The 23,062-nt window shown below is 39.9% G+C and overlaps 1 protein-coding gene across 3 annotated transcripts; it reads left to right on the plus strand.

Annotated features, from left to right (window-relative positions):
• Positions 1–1,910: 1,910 nt before the first annotated feature.
• LOC137657845 (SUMO-conjugating enzyme UBC9-B) lies at positions 1,911–21,987 on the plus strand. Of its 3 annotated transcripts, none has more exons than XM_068392436.1 (6): positions 1,911–2,047; positions 13,843–13,923; positions 15,548–15,631; positions 17,346–17,463; positions 19,959–20,103; positions 20,707–21,987. In XM_068392436.1, exons 2-6 carry the CDS (start codon positions 13,858–13,860, stop codon positions 20,774–20,776), a joined length of 483 nt encoding a protein of 160 aa, XP_068248537.1. In that variant the 5' UTR covers positions 1,911–2,047; positions 13,843–13,857; the 3' UTR covers positions 20,777–21,987. The 3 variants fall into 3 exon arrangements, with proteins under 3 accessions (XP_068248537.1, XP_068248538.1, XP_068248539.1); XM_068392437.1 differs by having other exon boundaries at positions 1,922–2,036; XM_068392438.1 differs by lacking the exon at positions 1,911–2,047 and adding an exon at positions 2,487–2,505.
• The last annotated feature ends 1,075 nt before the right edge of the window (positions 21,988–23,062 follow it).

Consider the following 23,062-nt stretch of genomic DNA (forward strand, 5'->3'; position numbering starts at 1 on the left):
TGCATCCTACAATTTTGGAATACATGAAGGATTTGTTCAGTCAAACTATCTCTCTCTTACGAATGAGGAGAATGCATAGTCCTACTATAAGTTAAACCTTCTCGGATGTAGGATGAATTTTGAAAGTTGGAGAGAGAGAGAGAGAGAGAGAGAGAGAGAGAGAGAGAGAGAGAGAGAGAGAGAGAGAGAGAGAGAGAGAGAGAGAGATGCCTATCTCTCAGCAGTGTGTTACATTGCAGGCTGGGTACAGACAACTTGTGTTTGTGTTCAATGGCCAATCTGCTGTTGATAGAAGGACTATCAAGTTCAAGGTCTATAGACCTTGATGAAATTGACGTCACGTAAAATGAAAGTATATTCGATATTGTCTGAGAATATCAACTAAATTGCTGCTTAGGAAAGCTTTTCACACACACACACACACACACACACACTAGTGTGCACCATCCATAATAAATTACTGCTAAATATTTAGATAGATATCCACACATGCACAGTGTATAGTACCGGTCGGGGTAGCCCCTCACCAAGGTATGACTATTCCCTCTTTCCCCTTCTCGTGGAACGGGGAGAAACTCGGCAGTTATACATGTGGGAATGCCGCTGAGCGTGACCGGGAGATATATATATATATATATATATATATATATATATATATATATATATATATATATATATATATATATATATATATATATATGTGTGTGTGTGTGTGTGTGTGTGTGTGTGTGTGTGTGTGTGTGTGTGTGTGTGTGTGTGTGTGTGGTATTCTCGAAACATATGTGAATAAGCTTCATAGTTTAAAAGATCATTACCATCTCAGTAAAGTAGACAGGTAAATATGCCCTTTACCTCAGTAAAGAACATACCCAAGGTATTAGACTCCATTTTTTAAGAATGAATATTAAGGAATGTAATGTGCATCCATTATTATTAACTGGCAAAGCAACAGCCCTATTTAGAAAAGCGGGATGCTACAGGCTCAAGGGCTCCAACAGGGAAAATAGCCCAGCGAGGAAAGAGAGTAAAGTAAGGAAACATTTAGAATAGGAAGCCTTTACTGGAAACAAGGTTGCAAATTATTGATTGCAAAAGCCAAACGGAAAACATAGGCTCCCAGTCTTTTGGGTAATAATTATGTTAGGTAAAATTAGATAACCTTCATATAACATTGACCGCATTACATTTTATTGTACTGCATTTGCTTACAGTATCGTCTATTACAGTACTCAGGAGTCAGTTCACAAAAATGGCGTAATGGCGTTATCTATTTCTAGTAAGTTCCACATGGTACAGTATAAACTATCCTTGTGGTTTTAAATATCCTTCCTATTCAAAAGTATTGATTTATATAATGAAAAATCAATGACTCCCCAAGTTAAAAATGTGAATGATATTATTTGAAAAATAAAAATAGTTTGTTTTTAATTTCCATTATTACCTAATGGAAGTTACGGGTACGTTCGCTACGAATATTTTACAATATCCCACCACGTTTCCCTCAAGGATAATGAATCATTTCATATAAATTTAATTAATTGAAATCAGTTATATAAGAAATATTTCGAAACTAATCACTAGATTAGGAATAAGGTTTATTTTGATTAAATGGATGACTCGAATATTTAAAAATGAGCGCGAAAGGAACCAACACCGCAGGGTTGCCATGCGTACGATAATTATCATACATGTACGATTATTTTAGACCCAGTACGATGTACGATACATACCTAAGGTATAAACAATGTAGGTGTGTGTGGGTTTAATTAAACAATTATACTAAAATATTTTGAAATAAGTCAATCATGTAACACCCTAATAATTATATTGAAACTGTGTACGATAATTTTGGTTGAAAAACGACAATTCTAAGGCTCATGTACGATAATTCAGTCGAAATAATATGGCAACCCTGACGAGATTGCGCGAGATTTCACGAGAAACGGAGTCGAAAGGACCAGTAGACCATCTGAGATATCCTACCTTCTCCTGTTGGTCTTCTTTTGTTTTAATCACAACCCAGAGGAACTTAATAGGTACTTGAGCTGTGAGTATATGTTGTGTACTATATTTCCTGTTAGTATTTATGTTATTGAGGTATATATGTTGGTGTTATAGGCCAAATTCATCTTTGGTAACCTCGATCTTTTGTCGTTCTTAAGGTTACATCTCCAAAGGCCGGTCCTTTGTACCTTATTTTATCTTCATCTTATACAAGTTGAACGTCCATATCTCCCCCAATAAGCGTATAGCTAATCGATTAATTTCCTTACGTACTTTGGTTGCTTATATTTGCCGCAATTTCTTTGATTAGTTTGTATTTTTTAATGACGTCACTTAGACCGCCATGTTGAGAACGGCGAAACAATAACAAACCCGAGGAAGGAACTGGAGCCTGTTCTTATTCCTTTATTTAACAAGTTTGGCTCATCAGTTTTGCATTACCCTATGAATATAAGTAATTAACCAATAGGGTTTTTGCTTACGGCTGCCGAAATCACATAGGTAAGTTGGCTAAGCCGGGGAAAGTAGGGCGGAAAGTAACTTGCTTAATGTCTAGGGGTCCGTACACAACGGGTAAGCCTTATAAAGTTTATTACCTTTTACCTTTACTGGTTTAAGGAGTCCGGTTTCCGTTCCAGTATAATTAGAATAAATGCTCATCAGAACGTCAGCTAGGTAAGCTTAACCACAGTAGTGGCCTTCCCAGTAAACGGCTTCATCTCAAAGGTTATGGGAAGGGATTGATCTGCTGTCATACGAACGCTAGGCGAACGTGTTACCACTGTACTAGGCCGAGTCGGAGCCTTTGTAGGGTGACTGCCAGATCCTGTAGAAAACGGGAATATTCTGAACTGTGGCCGTCGTTCTTAAATCGGTTTTGGCGAGAGAAGCTAACTTAAAAACCCACCTAACCTATGCTAAAAGCCGTAATCTTACCCAAGGGGCTTCCTCCCCCCACCCCTGGACACCCCCCCCCCCCTTACACAACAGTTTCCTTACCTACGAGTACGACGGGAGAAGCCAACTTAAAAAACCCACCTAACCTATGCTAAAAGTCGTGTCCTTTCCCAGGGGGGCTACGCCCCCGGACCTCCCCCCCCCCGGACCTCCCCCCCCCTTACACAACATATTTAAGGTCCGTAGACCATTTCCAAACGTTTCTATACAAGATAACAGACGGAGCGATAATAAGCAAATTAGGGCGCTTGGCCGTAGTGCTACAAACTACCCCAGAAGTCTAGGCCTATACCATGAGAATCTATGCAAGTTTAAAAAATTATATTGTTCTAATTTGTTTTCGCTTTTACCGTATAGCGAGGCAAAACTAACGGTAAATATTCTTTAATTTCTAACTAATTGCTTGGACCATATATTTTAGTTACTCTTTCTTATGTATAACTATCTCTGGGGTATATGAATGACAGCGTAGTCTTTGTATATCAGCGGCCAGTTCCTCCCGTGTCCATAGGAAATGAACACCAACCTAAACTTCCCCATCTAACCCAACCTACAAGCCGTGTCCTTACCTAATTATCTAACGGAGGGCCCTCTGTGACTCCCCTTACACTGCCATAACTATAGTCGTCGTCATCTTACATTCAGGTGGGTGCTATCACGTGTATACCCCTTGATGGTTAATGCCCTTAAACAACCTTATTTTCAACCCTATTACTAACTGTAGTCTAAAGGTCGTTGAGCCATCTCCATTAGGTACATAGGATGGGACACTGCTTATAAGTTAGGTTAGGTGGTGTTCTAGGCAAGCAGGAGATCCTGTCCATCAATATACAAAGGCTGGCATTTTTCCATTTCTGACCAGGAAGGTGGGGAAAGCACTTATTCATGGTATTTCCTACTCCCCCCCCCCCTTAAACAATTGTGGCTTTCCAAGTGGGAAAATTGGGTTTTAAATACCTCTCGGGGAAACTTCTGCCCGTAGTCATGTTGGAAGTGAAGGTTGAATAAAGCAGCCTTTGAAAAATGTCTAGGAACTGTTCCAGAAATGTTTGGAATCTCAGTTGGTTACAAAAACCAGATGATAATTTCTTCTTAATGAAAACAGAACACTTGTCAAAAATAAATTTCAACACATTTGCATTAACCCACCATAATCTAAAAGTAAACAATGTTCTTAGTAAAATGGTGTTTCCATTTTAATAGAGCAATACTCAGTCATTTGGAGAAAAAAGCCAAAGTTGTTAGCACTCGTCAATTTCTTGAAGTAAATTTTAGTTTTGCTAGAAATTAATTATCATAATTACTTGCTAAGCTACAACCATAGTTGGAAAAGCAGGATGCCATAAGCCCAAGGGCTTCAACAGGGAAAATAGCCTAGTGAGGAAAGGAAATGGGGAAATAAATAACTTACCAGAGAAGGAAATAACAATTAAAATAAAATATTTCAGTATTGACAGGGGTACGAGGACAGAGGAGAATGTATAAACAACAAGTCAGACTAGTCAATATGTGTAGGCAAAGGAGAATTGAGTTGTGACCGTATAGAGGGATCCAATGTTTGGCCAGCCAAAGGATCCAATAACTCTAGTGGTAGTGTATCAGCGGGTATCTCAGCGTATCATATATTAACCAAACCAACTCTACCAAAACTGAGGATGTGTGAAATTTCATTTTGCCAATTTACAGCAATTTGTAAATTATTTTTACTTTACATTACAATAATTTTAACTGATTTGTAATATTTTTCCTAGAAATTTTAAAGGATAACGACAAATTCATTCCTTTAGCCTGCCCGCTACATTGTTGTCGCCGAAGTGCCATAATTGCTGTGATCATGCGAGGAAGGATCTGTGAATATCTCTAGTAAATATTTATGAATAGGCCACAATGACAGGTGTTTCTTTCGTTATGTGTGAGAAGGCGAGTCGAATCTTCACAAATTCCACTAACTGGCCTGGTAAATATTTACTTCTACACTGTGTATGGTATCCTTGGTGAAGTATGTTATTTAGTTTGTAGAATGGTTTTATGCACTGGCTGATTGGTCCTAGTAAAGAGCAGTGTGTTGGCAGTGGCCTATTAGGTGGGGATACTTTGGGTCAGGCCATACCCGAATGGTTATAGGACATAGAATAAGGGAAGTTCATAACCATTTTACCAAATCAGAGATTACCATACCCTAATATAACCCCTACCTGACTTGATTAAACTTTTAAGTGTTCTTTAGCTCTTGATGCTCTTCAGAGTGATAGAGAACCCTTGTTGCCTTCTTTGCCTGAAGCTAGACATCGAAAGAGAACCCCTCAGGTTGTTCAGTCTTGCTTTCCCTTGAGGGCTTTGGGTTTGGATTACCAAACTGGCGCCATTCTCGGTTTGTTCAGGTGTCACTCCAAAAGGAACAACAAATTCAGTTTCAGTAGAGTCCTCCTTTTGAGTGAGATGAGACAAGGATTATAGGGTTGGGGAGACCCATCTATCTTAGATTCAGGTCCAATGCTAGCAGAAATTGAAAATCTTGAGACAGAATCCATCTTTCTCAAGGTTTTGTCCCTTAATAGTCTGCCTTTCTCGAACTTTGCACATGGAACCCTGGTCAGAGCTACCACAAGATGATCTTGGCTCCACCCCTCTTGACTGCATAGATTTGTGTGTCAAGCAACAGTGCCATCACCTCTTCCAATAGATTCAGCAACAACAATGTTGATGGTGGTCACCACTGCGGATTGACTAGTACATGGGCACCACATTTTCGTCTTCGGAAGCTGCAATATGGCCAGCCTGCAAGCTATAAACTGGATGGACCACTGGTCAGTAGCGTACATCGCTTCATCTTGTTCTGGGGAGCGTAGGCATCAACATACAATTTACTTTGTCTGCAAACCAGAGTGCAAACTGTTTTGAAGAGGAAAAATGCAGTTGCAGTGAGATTCTATTTTCATGTAGGACAGGACCCAGAGCTTTCCATCGGAAACACCGATCCTAGATGTAAAGATGCATTTACTCGCAGAAAGTCGAGAATACCGCCTGATCCCATAGAGCAACGGCATGTGTGGGCCGTGGCCCCTTCAAAATATGTGCTCCCAGAGCTGCTGCTTCTTGATTCAGCAAATTGCTGTGAACTAGCTCACAGCAAGTCCCGATTGTGATCTGCGACACCTTACCTTCCACCTCCTTGAGAAATGAGGACATTGCTTCCCCTTTTCACTCCCAATCCAGTCAAGTCAGGAAGGGAGATAGAACAAGAGGAGGAAGGGGCTTATCAAGGTACCAGTGGAACTACTCGAGTGACTTTAATGTCAGTCCCACTTGCATAGGTACCGCAACTAGTGATGTCCCCGTCACTTCCCGTGTGGAGACTATCCAGCATCCCCTCAGTGAAAGGCTTTTCGTGTGGCACTGCAGTAGATATCGTTATACCTGTGATGACCCTCTGCAGTTGTGTAATAGGGAAAGTGGGCCATCTTCAGCGATTGGTGTCATAGGCAAGATATTTTACGTCACTGGTCAGAGCCCTTGCAACTGATTGCCGATTCCCGTATCTACCTTGACTTAGAGAAGCTCCTCGGAGTCCCAACTGTGAAAGACTTTGTTTAGCCATGAGCCTAGTCTTCACACTTAGGGCTTTATGTAGTTTTGTCCTCTTGAAAACTATCTCCAGCATGGCAAGCCTCAGATACCTATGGGCCCTGAAAATGGGTTTCCTGCTTGCTTAGGCGAAGCAGGTTGCTGAATTACTTGCTTATTTGTTCTCTCATTCTTAGCACTAAGGTAGGTTACAAAACCTGTTTGTAAGCACCGGTAGAGTAAAATAGAATGTCACTAAGATACAGTACATCGAACAGAGCATTACACCTTAGATCTCCCAGCTAATTAGAACAAGATAGGTATGTGCCCATTAGACCAAAGGAGTTGGTGCTACTCTCGCCTTCAAGAAAAATCTATGTTAGCTCAGGTGCAGATCGAATATGTAAGCGTTGGACTACCTTTACTGCACATTATTTGTGGGAGTGCACTTTAGACGAGTTTTCACTCAGACCTGTGATTACTCCTTAGCAATTGGTGTAGCCACTCGGCTCCTTTACTAGGTTAAAAGTATCATGTCTAAGATAGTCTTTACAATGTAATAATGCTCTAGGTTGAGAGTGTGTGTGCCGGGCTCCTTTTCCTCTTCCTTCCATTGGAGTATAGCTGTTGGAATCCATTGTAGCTGGATGGACGTAAATACGGTTCATTATTATTATTAAATGCTAACCTACAACCCTAGTTGGAAAAATAGGATGCTATAAGCCCAGGTGCCCCAACAGGAAAAATAGCCCAGTGAGGGAAGGAAATGAGGAAAAATAAAATATTATAAGAATAGTAACTACAATAGAATAAATATTTCCTATATAAACTAAAAACTCTAACAAAACAAGAGGAAAAGAAACTAGATAGAACAGTGTGCTCGAGTGTACCCTCAAGCAAGAGAACTCTAACCCAAGACAGTGGGAGACCATGGTACAGAGATTATGGCACTACCCAAGACCAGAGAACAATTATTTGATTTTGGAGTGTTCTCCTAGAAGAGCTGCTTACCATAGCTGAAGAGTCTCATCAACCTTTACCAAGAGGAAAGTAGCCACTGAACAATTAGATTGCAGTAGTTAACCCCTTGGGTGAAGAATTGTTTGGCAATCTCAGTGTTGTCAGGTGTATGAGGACAGGAGAATCTGTTAAAAAAAATAGGCCAGACTATTCGGTGTCTGTGTAGGGAGAAGGGTCCTATGTAGTACTGTCTGGCCAGTTAAAGGACCACGTAACTCTAGCGGTAGTATCTCAACAGGTGGCTGGTGCCTTGGCCAACCTCATCTTAAGCTAGCAGCTTTTCTATTGATATTAAATGTGTTCATTCCACCATTCGCTTTATGAGGGGCATGATGGATATATTCAGGCAATCCCATCAAATTTTTTATGTCTTGCTTGACATATTTACCTGTCTAAGAAAAAGATTTTGTTTTGCTATCACCTCAGTTGCCTGAGCCATGAACTTGACTACTTTTGACCCTGGTTCGTGAGGTGTCTAGGATGATGATATTCGCTCCTTATCATGCCGGAGATTAACGATCCCGGAATTTTAGCTAGTCAGTTTGGTAATAGACACTTCATCCCACCTAAGGAAAAATCTATTAAAGAACAAAGATTTGTATTTGTGTAGGAATAAACTGACAAATTTTAGAAATACAGTTTACATTTAATTTGTATTTTTCCTACAAACTTGAGTCCTTCAACTCTACTTCCGGACATCACCAACCCTGAATGTTGCAGACACAGTCAAAGTGACTTAAGTTTACTGGCAAAAGAGACGGGGCTTCTGACCGTAATTATCGACTACTGCCAACGCCTTTTACTAAGTTTCAAATGCCAAGTTTCCAGTTAAAGGACAACGGTCTATAGTTACCGCAAAATACAAATTAAGTTTTTTAAATTTTATCACTAATTTGTTCCGACACTGATACAAACCTTCGCTATTTATAGGGTATTACTTTCGGCAACATTGAAAACCAGCCAAGACAATCTTAGTGAGGGATAATTACCCCATCTGCTAGTTAGCGGGAGGGGGTTGGGGGTAGACTAGCTACCCTGCTCACTCACACCTGTCGGTGAGTAACCACTTTTACTTTTGGATCGGTAGAGTGCAGACGTGCCGGCACGTCTCTCTCTCCCATTAAACAAACTGCCTTGACTTAATTACTTTTTCTTTTGTGTGTGTATGTTTATTGTCGCGCTATGCGGACATGTCCAGGGATTGAAGGCCGCCGCTGCGGCACTTTCATGTCTTCCGTGGAGACGGACCCACACCCTTTATGTCCGGCTTGCCGAGGAACTCGGTGTTCGCGGGACAACACCTTCTCTGAGTGTAGGGAGTGGCCTACCTCTCAGTGGGAAAGGTTTGCACGTAAGAAGTAGTAGTCTAAACGCGAATCTTCGCTTTCAGGGAAAGTGTAGAAATCGCGGGCTTCTGCTTCCTCTACTGTACTTCCAAATCTCTGCCCGAAGCTAATCCTCGACCAGGCCCTTCCCGGGTACGGTCGAGCAGTAGAGCAGGGCTTGTGACTCCAGGTCAACCCTGTGGGATAGACGAGGATGGTGGCTCCCCTAGTGAGTCGGCTCCTTCTCTTCCCCCAGTGACTGTCTGTTCTTTTCCAGACCATGGGTCTGGTTCCGACGCCGAGGAGTTAGCTAACCCACCAGGGGTGGTGGCAAGGATCTCTCCAAGGCAAGCTTCCCCTTCGGGGGGAACATATCTCGTTCGTCATTCGTGAGAGGAGGTTGCCTCTGTGCTTCGGCAATCTCCTTACACTTAGGTTCTCCAGTCACGGAAAGAGAACCTTGTTATAAGCGTAGTTCTCCTTCGGGCGAACTTTCCTCCCCTGCGGAGGATTTATCTGTTGACCTTAATCAGTCTCCTACTCGGGCGGAGTCTGTTGTACGTTCCACTCCAGAGGTTCGTAGAGTGGAGGGCTGGGTAACCCCTCTCCACCCCGGGCGTTCTCCTCGGGCTGCGAGGAAACGTCTTTTTGAACCTGCTGGTTCTCCTCACGTTGACCCTTCGGGGTCTCGTGACGATCACCCTTTTGGGCCGGCGTGATCATGAGCCTTCGGGCTCTCGTCATGTTGATCCTGTGGGTTCTCATGACAGCAGGAGTCCTTCGGGTCTCCGTCGCGCTGAACCTTTGGGTTTCTCTTACGTTGAACCCTCAGGCTCTCGCGACTTGAAACCTTTGGGTTTCTCTTACGCTGAACCCTCAGGTTCTCATACAGTCGGTCACGTTGATCCTTTGGGATCTCGTGACAGGAACCTCGATTCCTCATTACGCTAACCCTTCGGGGTCTCGTAACCCGAGTTACGCTGAACCCTTGTGCTCTCGTAACTCTAGTCGCGCTAACACTTTGGTGTATCGTGACAGAGAAACTCCGGTTTCTCGTTGAGTTGATCCTTCGGGTTCGCGCAACACAGTTCACGCTGAACTTTCGGGTTGTCGTGACCAGAGTCATTCTTTTTATGACAGTTTTTAACCTCTCGTTGTGTTGATCGTTCGCGTTCACACAACACAAGCTATCGTGAACCTTTGGGTGAGCGTAGCAGTGAGTTCTCTCACCAACCTGAGAGCTCTCGCGCGCACGACCGTCTTGGCGCGCGGGTTCATCCTTTTGGCGCGCCATATGCACGAACATCCTGTTGCTCGCCATGTGCGCGAACCTCATGCGCTCCTGGAGCGCAAAAAAGGTGCACGCTATCGGGAAAGGCGCGCGCACGAGCTCCCTTCCGCCTACCAGACGGGAAGAGCTCCCGGCGCAGTATTGCCTATGCCTTCTCGGTCACCTCTCTTCCCTGACCCGACTGGTCCCCAACAGTCGCCTCAGGATGAGATCCCTTCAGTGGTGACTGAAATCCCAGTGGAACCAACACTCCGATTCCCGGGATCACCTAGTCCGCAAAGGGCTAGAGGAACAGTCGGATCACAAGTGGTGGCTGGCAGAGCCGAATCTGCAAAGGGGTTGATCTTCTCATCTCTGCCCGGAATTGATGCTTTTTTCGGATGCATCAAAAGAAGGAGGGGGGGGGGGGGGGGGCTCACGTGCTGCACCATTACATCTCCGGCAATGGTCCGAATCAGAAAGGTACCAGCACATAAATCTCTTAAGAGATGAGAGCAGCCTTTCTTGCCCTCAAAGAGTTCTGCCTGGTCCTGGCGGGGCACTCCGTGGTGCTGATGAGCGACAACACCATGGTAGTAGCTTATCTAAGCAAACAGGGCGGTACCTTTTTGCAGCAGCTGTGCCATCTTGCAGTAGAGATACTCAGATGGGCAGAGAACAACTCTGTGACTATCAGCTCGCTTCATTCCGGGCAAGCGGAATGTGCTAGCAGACAAGCTGAGCAGAGCGACTCGGATAGTTGGCACCGTGTGGTCTTTGAATCCTCTGATAGCCAACAAAGTCCTGACTTTGTGGGGTTCCCCGACTGTGGATCTGTTCGCAACGCCCCTGAATTTCAGGCTCCTGTTGTATTGCTCCCCAGTCCCGGATCCCCAAGCTCTTTGGCAAGATGCTTTTCAATAACGGTTGATAAACCTGGACGCTTACGTGTTTCCCGCTTTCTGTCTGATGAGAAAAGTCCTCAACCAGGTACGAGGAAGTAACAACTTGCAAATGACCCTCATAGTTCCGCTATGGCATCACGCAGAATGGTTCCCGGACCTTCTGCATCTCCTCACGGAGATCCCGAGGGAGCTTCCTCCACAGCACGACCTCCTCAAACAACCATATGCCAACAGCTTCCACAGAGCCGTAGCCTCGCTTCGACTTCACGCCTGGAGACTATCTAGCCCCTCCTCTCACAGAGAGGCTTTTTGCAACCGGTTGCGAAAAGAATGGTTGGACACCTCAGGAGATCCACAGAGGCAGTCTACCAGGCGAAGTGGTCAGTTTTCTGTGGTTGGTGTCGTGGAAGGGGTATCTCCCCCCTCTATGCCTCTGTTCCAACTATAGCGGAGTTTCGTGGAAGGGGTATCTCTCCCCTCTATGCCTCTGTTCCAACTATAGCGGAGTTTCTTGTATACCTTCGGGAAGAAATGCTTCTCTTGGTCTCGGCAGTCAAAGGCTACCGCTTAGCCTTGAGTCTCACCTTTAGACTGAACGGAGTCGATATTTCCTCCTTGTTGGAACTTACTTTGCTTATACACAGATACGAGCTTACTCGTCCCCAGGCGGAGCTAAGACCTCCCCCTTGGAACGTGGTTCGGGTCCTCAGGTCTCTGAAGGGCTTCCCCTTGGCTATGAACCACTACGCCAGGCCTCAGATCGCCACCTCATGTGGAAGACGGTGTTCTTGCTTGCTCTGGCTTCAGCCAAGAGTCGGCAAACTTCATGGTCTATCTGCTGATGTCTCCCACTCTAGGAGATGGGGGGAAGTAATCCTCAACTACGTCCCTGAGTTTGTAGCTAAGACTCAAAATCTGGATGTGCTGGACTCCATGTTCGGCCCATTTCGGATAGAGTGTCTTCGTTCCATTTCGGATAGTGTCTCTTCGTTCTGTAACCGAAGATCCAGACCAACTGTTATGATGTCCAGTAAGGAGTCTGAGGTGTTAAAAAGAACAGCAAAAGCTCGCCCCCGTGTATGAGCACTTTTTGTCAGCACAGGGAAGGTCAAGAGGAGGGTCACAAGGAATACTATTTCCTCCTGGATAAGGAAAGTAATCGATTACGCTCTATATCCAGATCCTCCTCTGTCCAACCGACCTTGAGCTCGTGACGTCGGAGGCATTGCAACGTCTCTGGCGTTCAAGAAGAATTTTTCTGTGGCACAGGTATTGCAAGCGGGCGTGTGGAAGCGTCAGACATTCTTCACAGCCCGCTACCTGAAAGACGTAACTCACAGGAGCATGGAAACCTTCTCCATTGGTCCTGTGGTGGCTGCACAAGAAGTGATTTAATGCCTCAGGCTCCTTGATGGACAAGTAGCTGAGGTTACCTGGGTTAGTCTAGGGTGGATGAAAAGAATGTCTGGCTCACTTCTTTATTTCTCCTTCCCCCCCCCCCCCCCCCTGGGGAAATAGCTCCGCAAGACCGAAGCATAGCTGACCTCGCCCCTCTGCAGGTAAGAATCATTTCCCTTGTGCATCCTGAGTATGAATGAATACTTTGTTACGTCACCAATACCTCTTGAGGGAGGGTATTGGATATGTCTTAGAATCCTCGAGTTCCTACGTGAAGACAAGCCACGAGTCTCTCTCACATGCTTCTGCAGGCCACTATCAGTGAGTTACTTTGTAACTACTTTGATTTTAGCAAGGGTAGGGTTCCTACTAATTAGATCAAAATCAATTAGAAGGAACCCCGGGTCATGACCAAGGGAAGTTGTTAGAACTTTCTCCCTCCTAAGAGTAAGTCACCCTATAAATAGCAAAGGTTTGTATCTGTGTCGGAACAAATAACAAATTTGGCAATAATTTGTATTTTTCCTGGAGCTATTTATACAAATTGGCACGCTACTCTGTCCCTCTAGAAGTCCTGCCAGAAAGCAAACGTGGTTACTCAACCCATAGGTGTGAGTGAGCGGGGTAGCTAGACTACCCCAACCCCCTTCCTGCTAACTAGCGGATGGGGTAATTATCCCTTACTAAAATTGTCTTTGCTGGTTTTCAGCGTTGCCTTAAGTAATACCCTATAAATAGCTCCAGGTTTGTATGTTAGGAAAAATACAAATTATTTCCAAATTTGTTATATTACATTACCTCTTTTGCATCCCCCTTTATACCATGTAACCAAAAGGAAAAGAAAGTTACACATGCTTACTATTTATCAAACTTCAGTGGTAGCATCTTGTGCTGAAAATAGTAAAAAATAAATCAAAGAAATTGTCTGTTTTCTTCATATGATTCCATTGATAACATAAAACATGTTCATGGTATACAATTTATAAAATTAGGGTAGTTTAATGTACCCAGTCCATCACTTCAGACAGAAAAGGGATGTTTCTTATTCAGTTTGAAAGTAAAGGCGAGATAGTTTTTGGAGGACCACCCGGTTCAAAATTTTTAGGCGGAAGCAAAATTGTGACCTGTCTCGAGCATCATGATATATACAAAATTTGTTTAGCACCCAAGAATAGTTTTTCAAGGGGAGGAATAGTTCAATAAGCTAATTCTATTGTATTAGAATATGAATTAGCACAGCCTGACCTATTTTGGATTGGGTTCTATCTTGAAATAAAACTAGGCTCTTGGTACCACATCCATACCTTGTCTAGTTTTGGTAAGGGAAGATTTACTTTAGTTTATATTTTTCTGAGGTAAAAGTTACTGTAAAGCAATTAACATGCTTTTTCTTTTTCAGTCTTAAATACACAAGATGTCTGGGATAGCTATTGCCCGTCTTGCTGAGGAACGAAAGGCTTGGAGGAAAGATCATCCTTTTGTAAGTTGATTCATAAGTTGGTTATTTTGTTATGGATTAGCAGTGGAGGTCATAAGTTTAAAATGCCTCGAAAGTCTTTTAAATTCTGTAATTCTATTGTAAGGTATATGTAAAAGATTAAGAGATTAATGGATGCTTTAGAATACCAAATATTAATGCTACTTTAGTGTTTTACCTCATGATCCTTAGATTTAATAACATTACCAGGTATCGCCCATTTTTCCATTGTACAGTCCTCAACAAAATACACTGCAATATGTGCTTGAGCAAAATTGTAGGATTGTTCTGTATTGAATGAACAATTTGCTACTACAAGACTGTCAATTTTGTGAGAAATTGTTAGTGGTCAAGATTGTTTCGCATTTCCATGGATATGTTATTTTGACAGCAGAATTAGCTGTTCCTTTTTTGTGAAAACCATCGCCTTCTGAATATACCACACTGATTTGGTCTTATCATGCAAGAAAACTATAGCTTAAAGATGCCATATTTCACCTGATTTCAGGAAAGGAAACCAAGTGCACTAGTATTATATGGACATAGAACATTAACAGCAAATTAAATTGGCATCTGGTTATGCGGCAAATTTTACTGGATGATCTTCCAGTAAGGTAAATGTGGAGCCAGTGTTGATCAATGTCAATAAAGGCAAATTGATAGGCAAGATTTGCTTGTCAACAAAAAATATGCCAGTGGAAAATGCTATTTGGAGACGGTGATACAGATGCAGAAGACAATAAGACCTATTATTATTTTAAAGAAATATGAAAAGGGGCTTGATTCTTTTTGATGAAGGGCTTGTGTTTTGTTTTGTAGTCTCTAGTTAGCCACAGGAGCATTATGTTTCTTATGACCTCCCATGCAGGCTATTGAATTAGGACAGTTACATACCCAAATAGTTGCATTTTGGTCATCATAATTTTAAGTTTTGTCATTGATGATAGGATTATTATTTGTAATAGTGTATACTACACGTTGAATTGTTGAATGTCCAATGAGAAAATATGATGAAATGTAAGTCCTGGTAAACTGCTCTGTAAAGTGTTAGGGTTGGGTAGACATCAATGTTACTATTTAATCTTTGCGGGTAATATAGAGGGTGAAGGATAGTCAGAATTCTTAGAAAGGAAGTAAAATAGGTTGTTGTGGCCTATTGGAAATGTTCCTGCCTGGCATTCCATTTGGGCGGGAGATAGAATCTCGCTCAAACTCTATAGTTTCCTGTAGTGTCTGCAACCTCACCATCTGTGTGAGCTAAGGATTGGGGTTTTTGGAAGCCTATAGGTTTACCTGCTGAGTCATCAGCAGCCATTGCCTGGCCCTTCCTAGTCCTTATTTTGGTGGAGAGGGGCCTTGGCCGCCGACCGTATGTATATACGGTCAGTCTCTAGGGCACTGTCATTGGCCCTAGCCTCTGCCATTTATGAGCGAGCTTTAAATGAGGTGTTGCAGTATATTTCTTGGCATGCATGGTAAGGGGAAAGGAAGAGTTACTGAAGTGGGGAATACAAGATCCTAACCCAATGTACAGTATGTAGTCCTCGTTTGCTTTTTATTGATATTACAGTTCATCTTTGCATGACACTTATGCAACCTTTGATTCAATGCTCCTTATTTTTTACAGGGCTTCATTGCACGTCCCACAAAAAACCCTGATGGTACACTAAATTTAATGAACTGGGAATGTGCAATTCCAGGAAAGAAGGGAGTAAGTGTTTATTTGTGTATTTCATACTTTAGCTAGAGCATAGCACTGATTAAGTTTGGCATCTGTCAAAACACAATTATTTTTGAGAGCAACCATCTGAATGCTTAGTTTAGGTGTTATTGTGTCAGCCTCATCTTAAAGATAGAATAAAATTTAATACCTGTGTAGATTTTAAATGTAAAAAATTGCAGCCAAATTTGATCCGTACTTTGTAATCACAAGGGAATCTTGAGTTGGTTAGCTGCTTTAGTAAATTAATTAATGGTATGAAATTTTTATTGCAAATTTACTTAAAATTTTTAAAAGTTTTCATGTCTGCAAACTTGAGTTAAACTCTTAACCCTTTTACCCCCAAAGGACGTACTGGTACGTTTCACAAAACTCATCCCTTTACCCCCATGGACGTACCGGTACGTCCTTGCAAAAAAATGCTTTTTTTCATATTTTTGATAATTTTTTGAGAAAATTCAGGCATTTTCCAAGAGAATGAGACCAACCTGACCTCCCTATAACAAAAATTAAGGCTGTAAGAGCAATTTAAAAAAAAAAATGTGCTGGGAAAAATATAACCCCCTGGGGGTTAAGGGTTGGAAATTTCCAAAGATCCTGGGGGTAAAAGGGTTAAAATGTTTAAAGTTTTCATGCCTGTGCAAACTTGAGTAAACTCTTAATTTACTGTACACTTGAGAGATTAAAATAGTTTTGGTGTCAGTCCTTTACGGTTTAAGATAGGCACCAAGATTTAAGCCCAGCACAAGTGATTTTCTATGTAATGGTCAATCATTGACAACAAGAGATTGCCTTGTGTAAATTTTCTATCGAAAAGCAGTGGGGATTTAGTATCATTGTTAACCCTTTTACCCCCATGCTCTTTGGAAATTTCCAATCCTTAATCCCAAGGGGTTATTTTTTCCCCAGCACATTTTGCAGTATATTTTTTTTTAAATTGCTCTAACAGCCTTAATTTTTGTCATAGAGAGGTCAGGTTGGTCCCATTCTCTTGGAAAATGCCTGAATTTTCACAAAAAATTATTAAAAATATAAAAAAAAAATTATAGCATTTTTTTTGCAAGGACGTACCGCTACATCCATGGGGGTAAAGGTATGTGTTTTGTGAAACGTACCAGTACGTCCGTTTGGGGGTAAAAGGGTTAAAGCAGAAAGTGTTTAGCTCAGCAAAGCAGAAATAACTTTGGATAAAAGGTTACAGATGATAGCATGGAATGAAGTTGGCAGAATCTAGCTTGCTCTCTCTAATCAACATTCAAAGTGTTCCCCTGACCTAGTTATTCTGTAATTAGGGTGTTGATTATTCACAAGATGATTGAATAATAATTTGGTTTTATGTTTCATAACTTATTTTCAAATATTAAAAGAATATATCTAGCAAGTATTTTGAGTACATTTAAAGGCTAAAAATTGTAATGTGTTATTATGATCTTGTTTAACCTTTCAATACAGTACTACTCTATGGTAACAAAATGGATATTTAAAAGCTAAAACAACTTGACAATGTTCTGAAGCAATTGTGATTTTTTTACAAAATTTTTTGAAAATTAAAAAAATTCATTGAACACAATATTGAATTGATTTATGTTTGCCTATTATTTGTATTCATAGAAGTCTTATCAAAATACTTAAGCAATGAATTTGTTGCTGGGCAGTCTTTATGATTTTAGTCTTCACTCATTTTAGTGTTTTTTCTCTTCCCAAGACCCCATGGGAAAGTGGCCTGTACAGGTTGCGCATGATCTTCAAAGACGACTACCCATCCACCCCACCAAAATGCAAGTTTGAACCTCCGTTGTTTCACCCAAATGTTTATCCATCAGGTAATATTCGCACCACTTTCACATTTTGATATATTTTCCTTTTAAGTCATCCCAGTTAATGTATTTAAAGGAGGTTGTAGCCAATTATGTAATGTAATTTAGAGGATTTCAGAAAGATTAACCAGGTTTTCTAATATTTTTAAGTCTTATGTAACTAGTTGTGAATGTAAGATAGTTTTTTATGCCACAAGATTATTTCCCCCTAGAGGACTGTCATGGGCAGCTTGTATATCGTCACCCTCATAAACTAACTGCCTAAGTCATTTTCTCCACTTGGGAAATAAAAAAAAAAAAAACCTCATTTCCTAATTCTTTATATCATTGTCTTGAGTTTCAATTCACAAATTCTTAACAGAAGAATTTGTTAATTGAAGCTCAATACAATGGTATAAAGAATTAGGAAATGAGAAGGTTTTTTTTTTTTTTATTTCCCAACAAGTGGAGAAAATGACTTAAGCAGTTAGTTTATGAGGGTGACAATATTTTGAATGAATGCAACAAAATAATTTAGGAAAAGGATAGGTGACCTCTGTAAAAAGGGGCTTTTAAAGAATGAGACCTGGACTGCTGCATAGCTGTGTCCTGGTTGGGAAGATGTGTAAAGTTACCGTGTAGGTTATGACTTGTTTTATCGACTTGCTTCCTTTTTTCAAATTTTTTCATTGTTTATTTGAATTATTACTTTATGGTGCAACTGCTGCATAGTCCTACAGTTAAACCTCAATGCTTGATGGTCGTCCCTGGCACCGTGCATACCCACATGGCTTGAATTTCTTGAATCAAATCTTTTTCTCAGTTGGAGCTCATGGGGTTGTAGCATCCTGCTTGCAATAGTAATATACCTGGTTCAAAAATTGCTTATTTATTGATCCTCATTTTATCTAAGCAATTTTACAATGTTTCAATACACGTGTAAATACTGTAAGCATCTGAACAGTAGATGACTTTACAACCCAAGGGATCTTATTGAATTAAATTTTCATGAATTTTAGTCTTTTCAACATACAGTAATTGATTTCTGCCTTTTAATTTTTTATAGATGTTAGAATTTTGTAGTATTTTAGCATTGAATGATTTAAGTATCCAAATTTTATATATAAATACAACTTGTGTTGTCAGTAGATTCGTGTTTTTAAATGAATGTTTTCAGAAATGGGTGAAATTGATCTACATTTAATAGTGTATACATTTGTTCTTAAAGTTTGGAATATCCATGAGAGCCAGTGTCCTTGTAATAAATCTTACGAATGCTACACTGCTGAGTAAGGGGCCTGCCGCTGTTAAAATTCCTGCTAAAATGTATTCCGAGCTTAAGCGTTGAGAGGTTTTGGGATCGATATGTAATTTTTTTTCCCCCCTGTTTGTAATAATTGAACCCTATGAACCAAACCAAATTTTGGCATCCAATTTTACCTAACCTTTATCTTTTTAAAAAAAAAAAATTGGAATATCTGGCAACCTTAGTCAATTATGGGGAAAATCAAAACTCATGATTCGTATAATTACATAACCAGGTATTCTGAGATAGAATATATTTTGTCTATACCCAAAACCTTTGATTGTAGGAAATTATATTATGCCATCACAAGTACTTTTGAATATTGTATTTGTAAATTATACTGTAATTCACTAAAGCTTTGATAATGAAAACCAATGCAATATGCTTCACAGGTGTTAGAAATTGGAAAAAAGTAATTGGCAAAAAAAAAAGGCTCTTCATTTTTGGTAAAAAAAATTTTTTCATTTACAATTTTATCCCAATTATGCATGCCCCATATGGTGTTTATTCATTTAAATGTTCAAGGGAGATAACAAATGTTAAGTATTCCAAGGGGAGGTTTCAAAATCATAAAGTAGATTTCGTAATAACCTCTTTTACCCGAAATCTTCTAAAATTTGTCCCCATAAGAGTGCACCTTGGCTTTGTGGTGAGGCATTAGCTCTTTTCTTTACAACATCCCTTCTGCCTTTAGCAGCTCTTCTATCGTCCTACCAAACCTATGTTCCGTTTCTTTCTTCAACTTCATTTATCATGAGACTACACACACAAACACTCACACTCGGGGGGCTGAATGTCCTCATAAGTTCCAGTCTTGGGTTTTACAGCCAAAATTCATATATCAAATCTGTTCTAGAATTTAGTATTGTCATTGTCATTCATTTACAGTACGTTGATCAGAGGTTTTGTTCTGAAATATTAATAGTCTTATTTTATAGCATTAGCCATTTCTTTACAACATCCCTTCTGCATTTAGAAGCACTTCTATCTTCCTACCAAACCTATGTTCCGTTTCCTTCTTCAACTTCATTTATCATGAGATTACACACACACTCGCACACAACCAGGGGGGGCTGAATGTCCTCATAAGTTCCAGTCTTGGCTTTTACAGCCAAAATTCATAAATCTAATCTATTCTGGAATTTAGTACTGTCATTCATTTACAGAACGTTGATCAGAGGTTTTGTTCTGAAATATTAATTGTCTTATTTTACAGGAACTGTCTGCTTGTCTCTGCTAGATGAAGAAAAAGATTGGCGACCTGCTATCACCATCAAGCAGATTCTCCTGGGTATTCAGGATTTGCTTAATGACCCCAATATTAAAGATCCTGCACAGGCTGAAGCATATACAATCTATTGGTAAGGATAATTCTAATCCATTTTCTTCTCATGATTATTTCCCACAGGGAAGTGTGAGCTTTAGATCATAGCTTTCCCCTTAACATCATAATTCTTGTGGATATCAGGTAGTTTGATAATGACGTTCTCTATTTCATGGTTATTGTAAAGTAAACTTAACCCTATTACCCCCAGGCTATTTGGAACTTTCCAACCCTTAACCCCCAGGGGTTATTTTTTTTCCAAGCAAATTTTGCAGTATGTTTTTTTTGAAATTGCTCTAACAGCCTTAATTTTTGTCTTAGAGAGGTCAGGTTGGTCTCATTCTCTTGGAAAATGCCTGAAGTTTCTCAAATAATTATCAAAAATATGCCAAAAAAAAAAAAAATTAACTAGTTTTTTGCAAAGACGTACTGGTACGTCCATGGGGGTAAAGGGATGAATTTTGTGAAACGTACCAGTACGTCCTTTGGTGGTAAAAGGCTTAATAGCTAAAAGATTGTTTTTAAAGGGTGAAAATGCCATGGGAATATTTAATTACATTCTAAGACTTGTAGCTTTTCTATTCCGCTTCATCTTTCATCTAGAACAGGTATCTAAACATAAATATTTTTCCCTTTTCAGCCAAAACCGTCTAGAATACGAGAAGAGAGTTCGAGCACAGGCTAAGGCAATGTCAGCACCCTTCGAGTAATAGATTTTCTTATGTTCTTTGGTATCATAGACTTAAAAAAAGGATGGTGAACTAATCTTTCTTCTCGAGTTACACTGAATATTACTCTTTTTGTATCGTATATACTATACACTGAATGATTTAAGTAGTTGAAGATATTGTCAAGAAAGCATAGTAAATATTTGTACGGAGAAGAACTGTTACAAGAGAGAAGCCTACTCCCTTGTTTTGGACCTTTGGACAAGGACTTGAGACCTCGTAAGGCTTAAGGCCTTTATTGAGCTAATTTTCGCTGTGAAAGAGCACATATGTCATCCTTTTCAACAGGACTTGAGTAAAGAAAAAGTGATAGATACAAAGGTGAAAGATTGCATTTTTGTACCACTTCTTATGACATTGGTTGACAAGAGTACAGCATTTGTCACCTGGATTTTGGAAATCAACTTTTTAACTTCTTCTTGAGTTTTTTTTTTCTATATCTTTCAAAATTTAATCCATTTATTAAAAGTGCGCACACTTCTGATGCTGTTCTAGTTCTCAATTATATTGTTTGCGATTCTGTGGTGGGAAATGAACTCAAATCCTTATCACCTTGCAGTCCTCATCCCCTTTATTTGTATTGTCAACTTTGCCCATTTTCTCATTTTGCATTTATAAATGTAAATTGTATTTAATTGTGGAAGTTAATCCTTGTATCTAAACTTTGTTCCTATAAATCTTAACTCTGCTTTCTTAAGAATATCTTTAATTAATTAACCCACACTAGACACACTAGTTGTTACAGGGTCACAGCTTTGAAGTTATTTATTTTAATTTTTTTGTTTCCATTAGTACACTATATATATTTATATAACATATGTTAGTTTCATTACAAGTTCATTCCAATGTCTCTTCTTGTGGTAAGATGCCCATGATTTTTACAGTTTATAAGACGTGAAAGATTATGTTACCTGTGAAAACCTTTGACTGTTCAGATTTTTTTAACTTCTTCTTCTTACCTGTCTCAGTCACTCTTGCGCTTTTCTCAACGATGGATATTAATAAATAATTTTTTACCAGGTTTTGTTTAATTTGAATTCTACTTTCTTGAAATAGGGAAAATTACTTCAATGCTGTATTTATAACTGTGATGTACCAAATAGTTCCGTACTGTATTGTTATATACTTCATATTTATTGTTGAAGCATAAGTAATGAAATATAGTCTGCTTTATTAAAAATGGAATAACTACCTGTAAATTGTTATTGCACATTGGGATATATTTCAAGTAAATCTACAGCCACTAAACTGATAAGACACAGGAACAAAATTAAGAAAGGTTAAGAATAGTTATCTTAAAAGCTTTAACAAAGTAGGGTTAGTTTATTGAGAAGGCCAGTGATTTTAATGATAAACTTGTGTAAATGTTGACTAAGATAAACGTTGATTGCAATACTTAGAAGAGCAACTTATTAAATTGAAATTGCAACAAGAGTAAAGGGGAGAGTAATGAAAAAGTATTTATAAATGATGTTCATTTAGTTATGACATACAGATGCATTCTTGAATTATGGTCCAAATATTTAACCCAAACTATAGGTGAGGGAGGAAAAATTTTGCATCAAATTTGCTGTTCCCTATTACTGTTATTGGGAAATACTGCAAGTTAAACAATGTAGATATATTTACATGAAGGGAATGCTGAAAAAATATACAGGAAAATTGTCATAAATGATGAGGCTTGTAGCCAATAAGGCATAAAAAATCCGGCAGATTATTACACTTTGTGTGCTTGATTTTATTATATCCTTTTCCTGGGTTTGGTGAAGGTTGCATTGTAGTTGGAATTGTGAGAACCACTTGAGGTTCACCTGTGTTTATTATTTATCTAAAGGGAGGTACGCATGGACTCGTGTACAGTAGTTCATACCTATAATTTTTTAAATTTCTCAAACCTGTAGGTCATTGGTTGTGAAACCGTTCCTCACGGTCATTCTGAATGTGTAACTCTTGTGTCCTTGAGGTATTTATTGTCGGTTTGATACTAAATGATTTTACAAACAGTTGTTCTGTATCCCTTCTTTTCAAGACCAACCATATTTATTTTTTGGCATATGGATACCTCAACTAATTCCTCATTCCTAGTATGTTTTTACCACCATACTAAAAAAAAGAGCTAGCTTTTTCATTCCAGTGCCCATAATTCTAAAGCCCTGTCCACACGATCGAGCATGCCCGACGGGCAAACAATGATAACAGACCACAATTGTTAGTAAGAATGAGGGTTAATGACGTCAGATGTGGGAAAACCACAAACGGGTCTGGCAT

This window comes from Palaemon carinicauda, chromosome 18, assembly GCF_036898095.1.
Source record: "Palaemon carinicauda isolate YSFRI2023 chromosome 18, ASM3689809v2, whole genome shotgun sequence".
In the NCBI taxonomy this organism is placed as follows: Eukaryota; Metazoa; Arthropoda; class Malacostraca; order Decapoda; family Palaemonidae; genus Palaemon; species Palaemon carinicauda.

Coding starts and splice junctions, on each gene's coding strand:
- LOC137657845 (XM_068392436.1), top strand. CDS start 13,858: ATGTCTGGGATAGCTATTGCCCGTCTTGCTGAGGAACGAAAGGCTTGG. Junction 13,924..15,547: donor GGAGGAAAGATCATCCTTTT/GTAAGTTGATTC, acceptor TATTTTTTACAG/GGCTTCATTGCACGTCCCAC. Junction 15,632..17,345: donor CAATTCCAGGAAAGAAGGGA/GTAAGTGTTTAT, acceptor TCTCTTCCCAAG/ACCCCATGGGAAAGTGGCCT.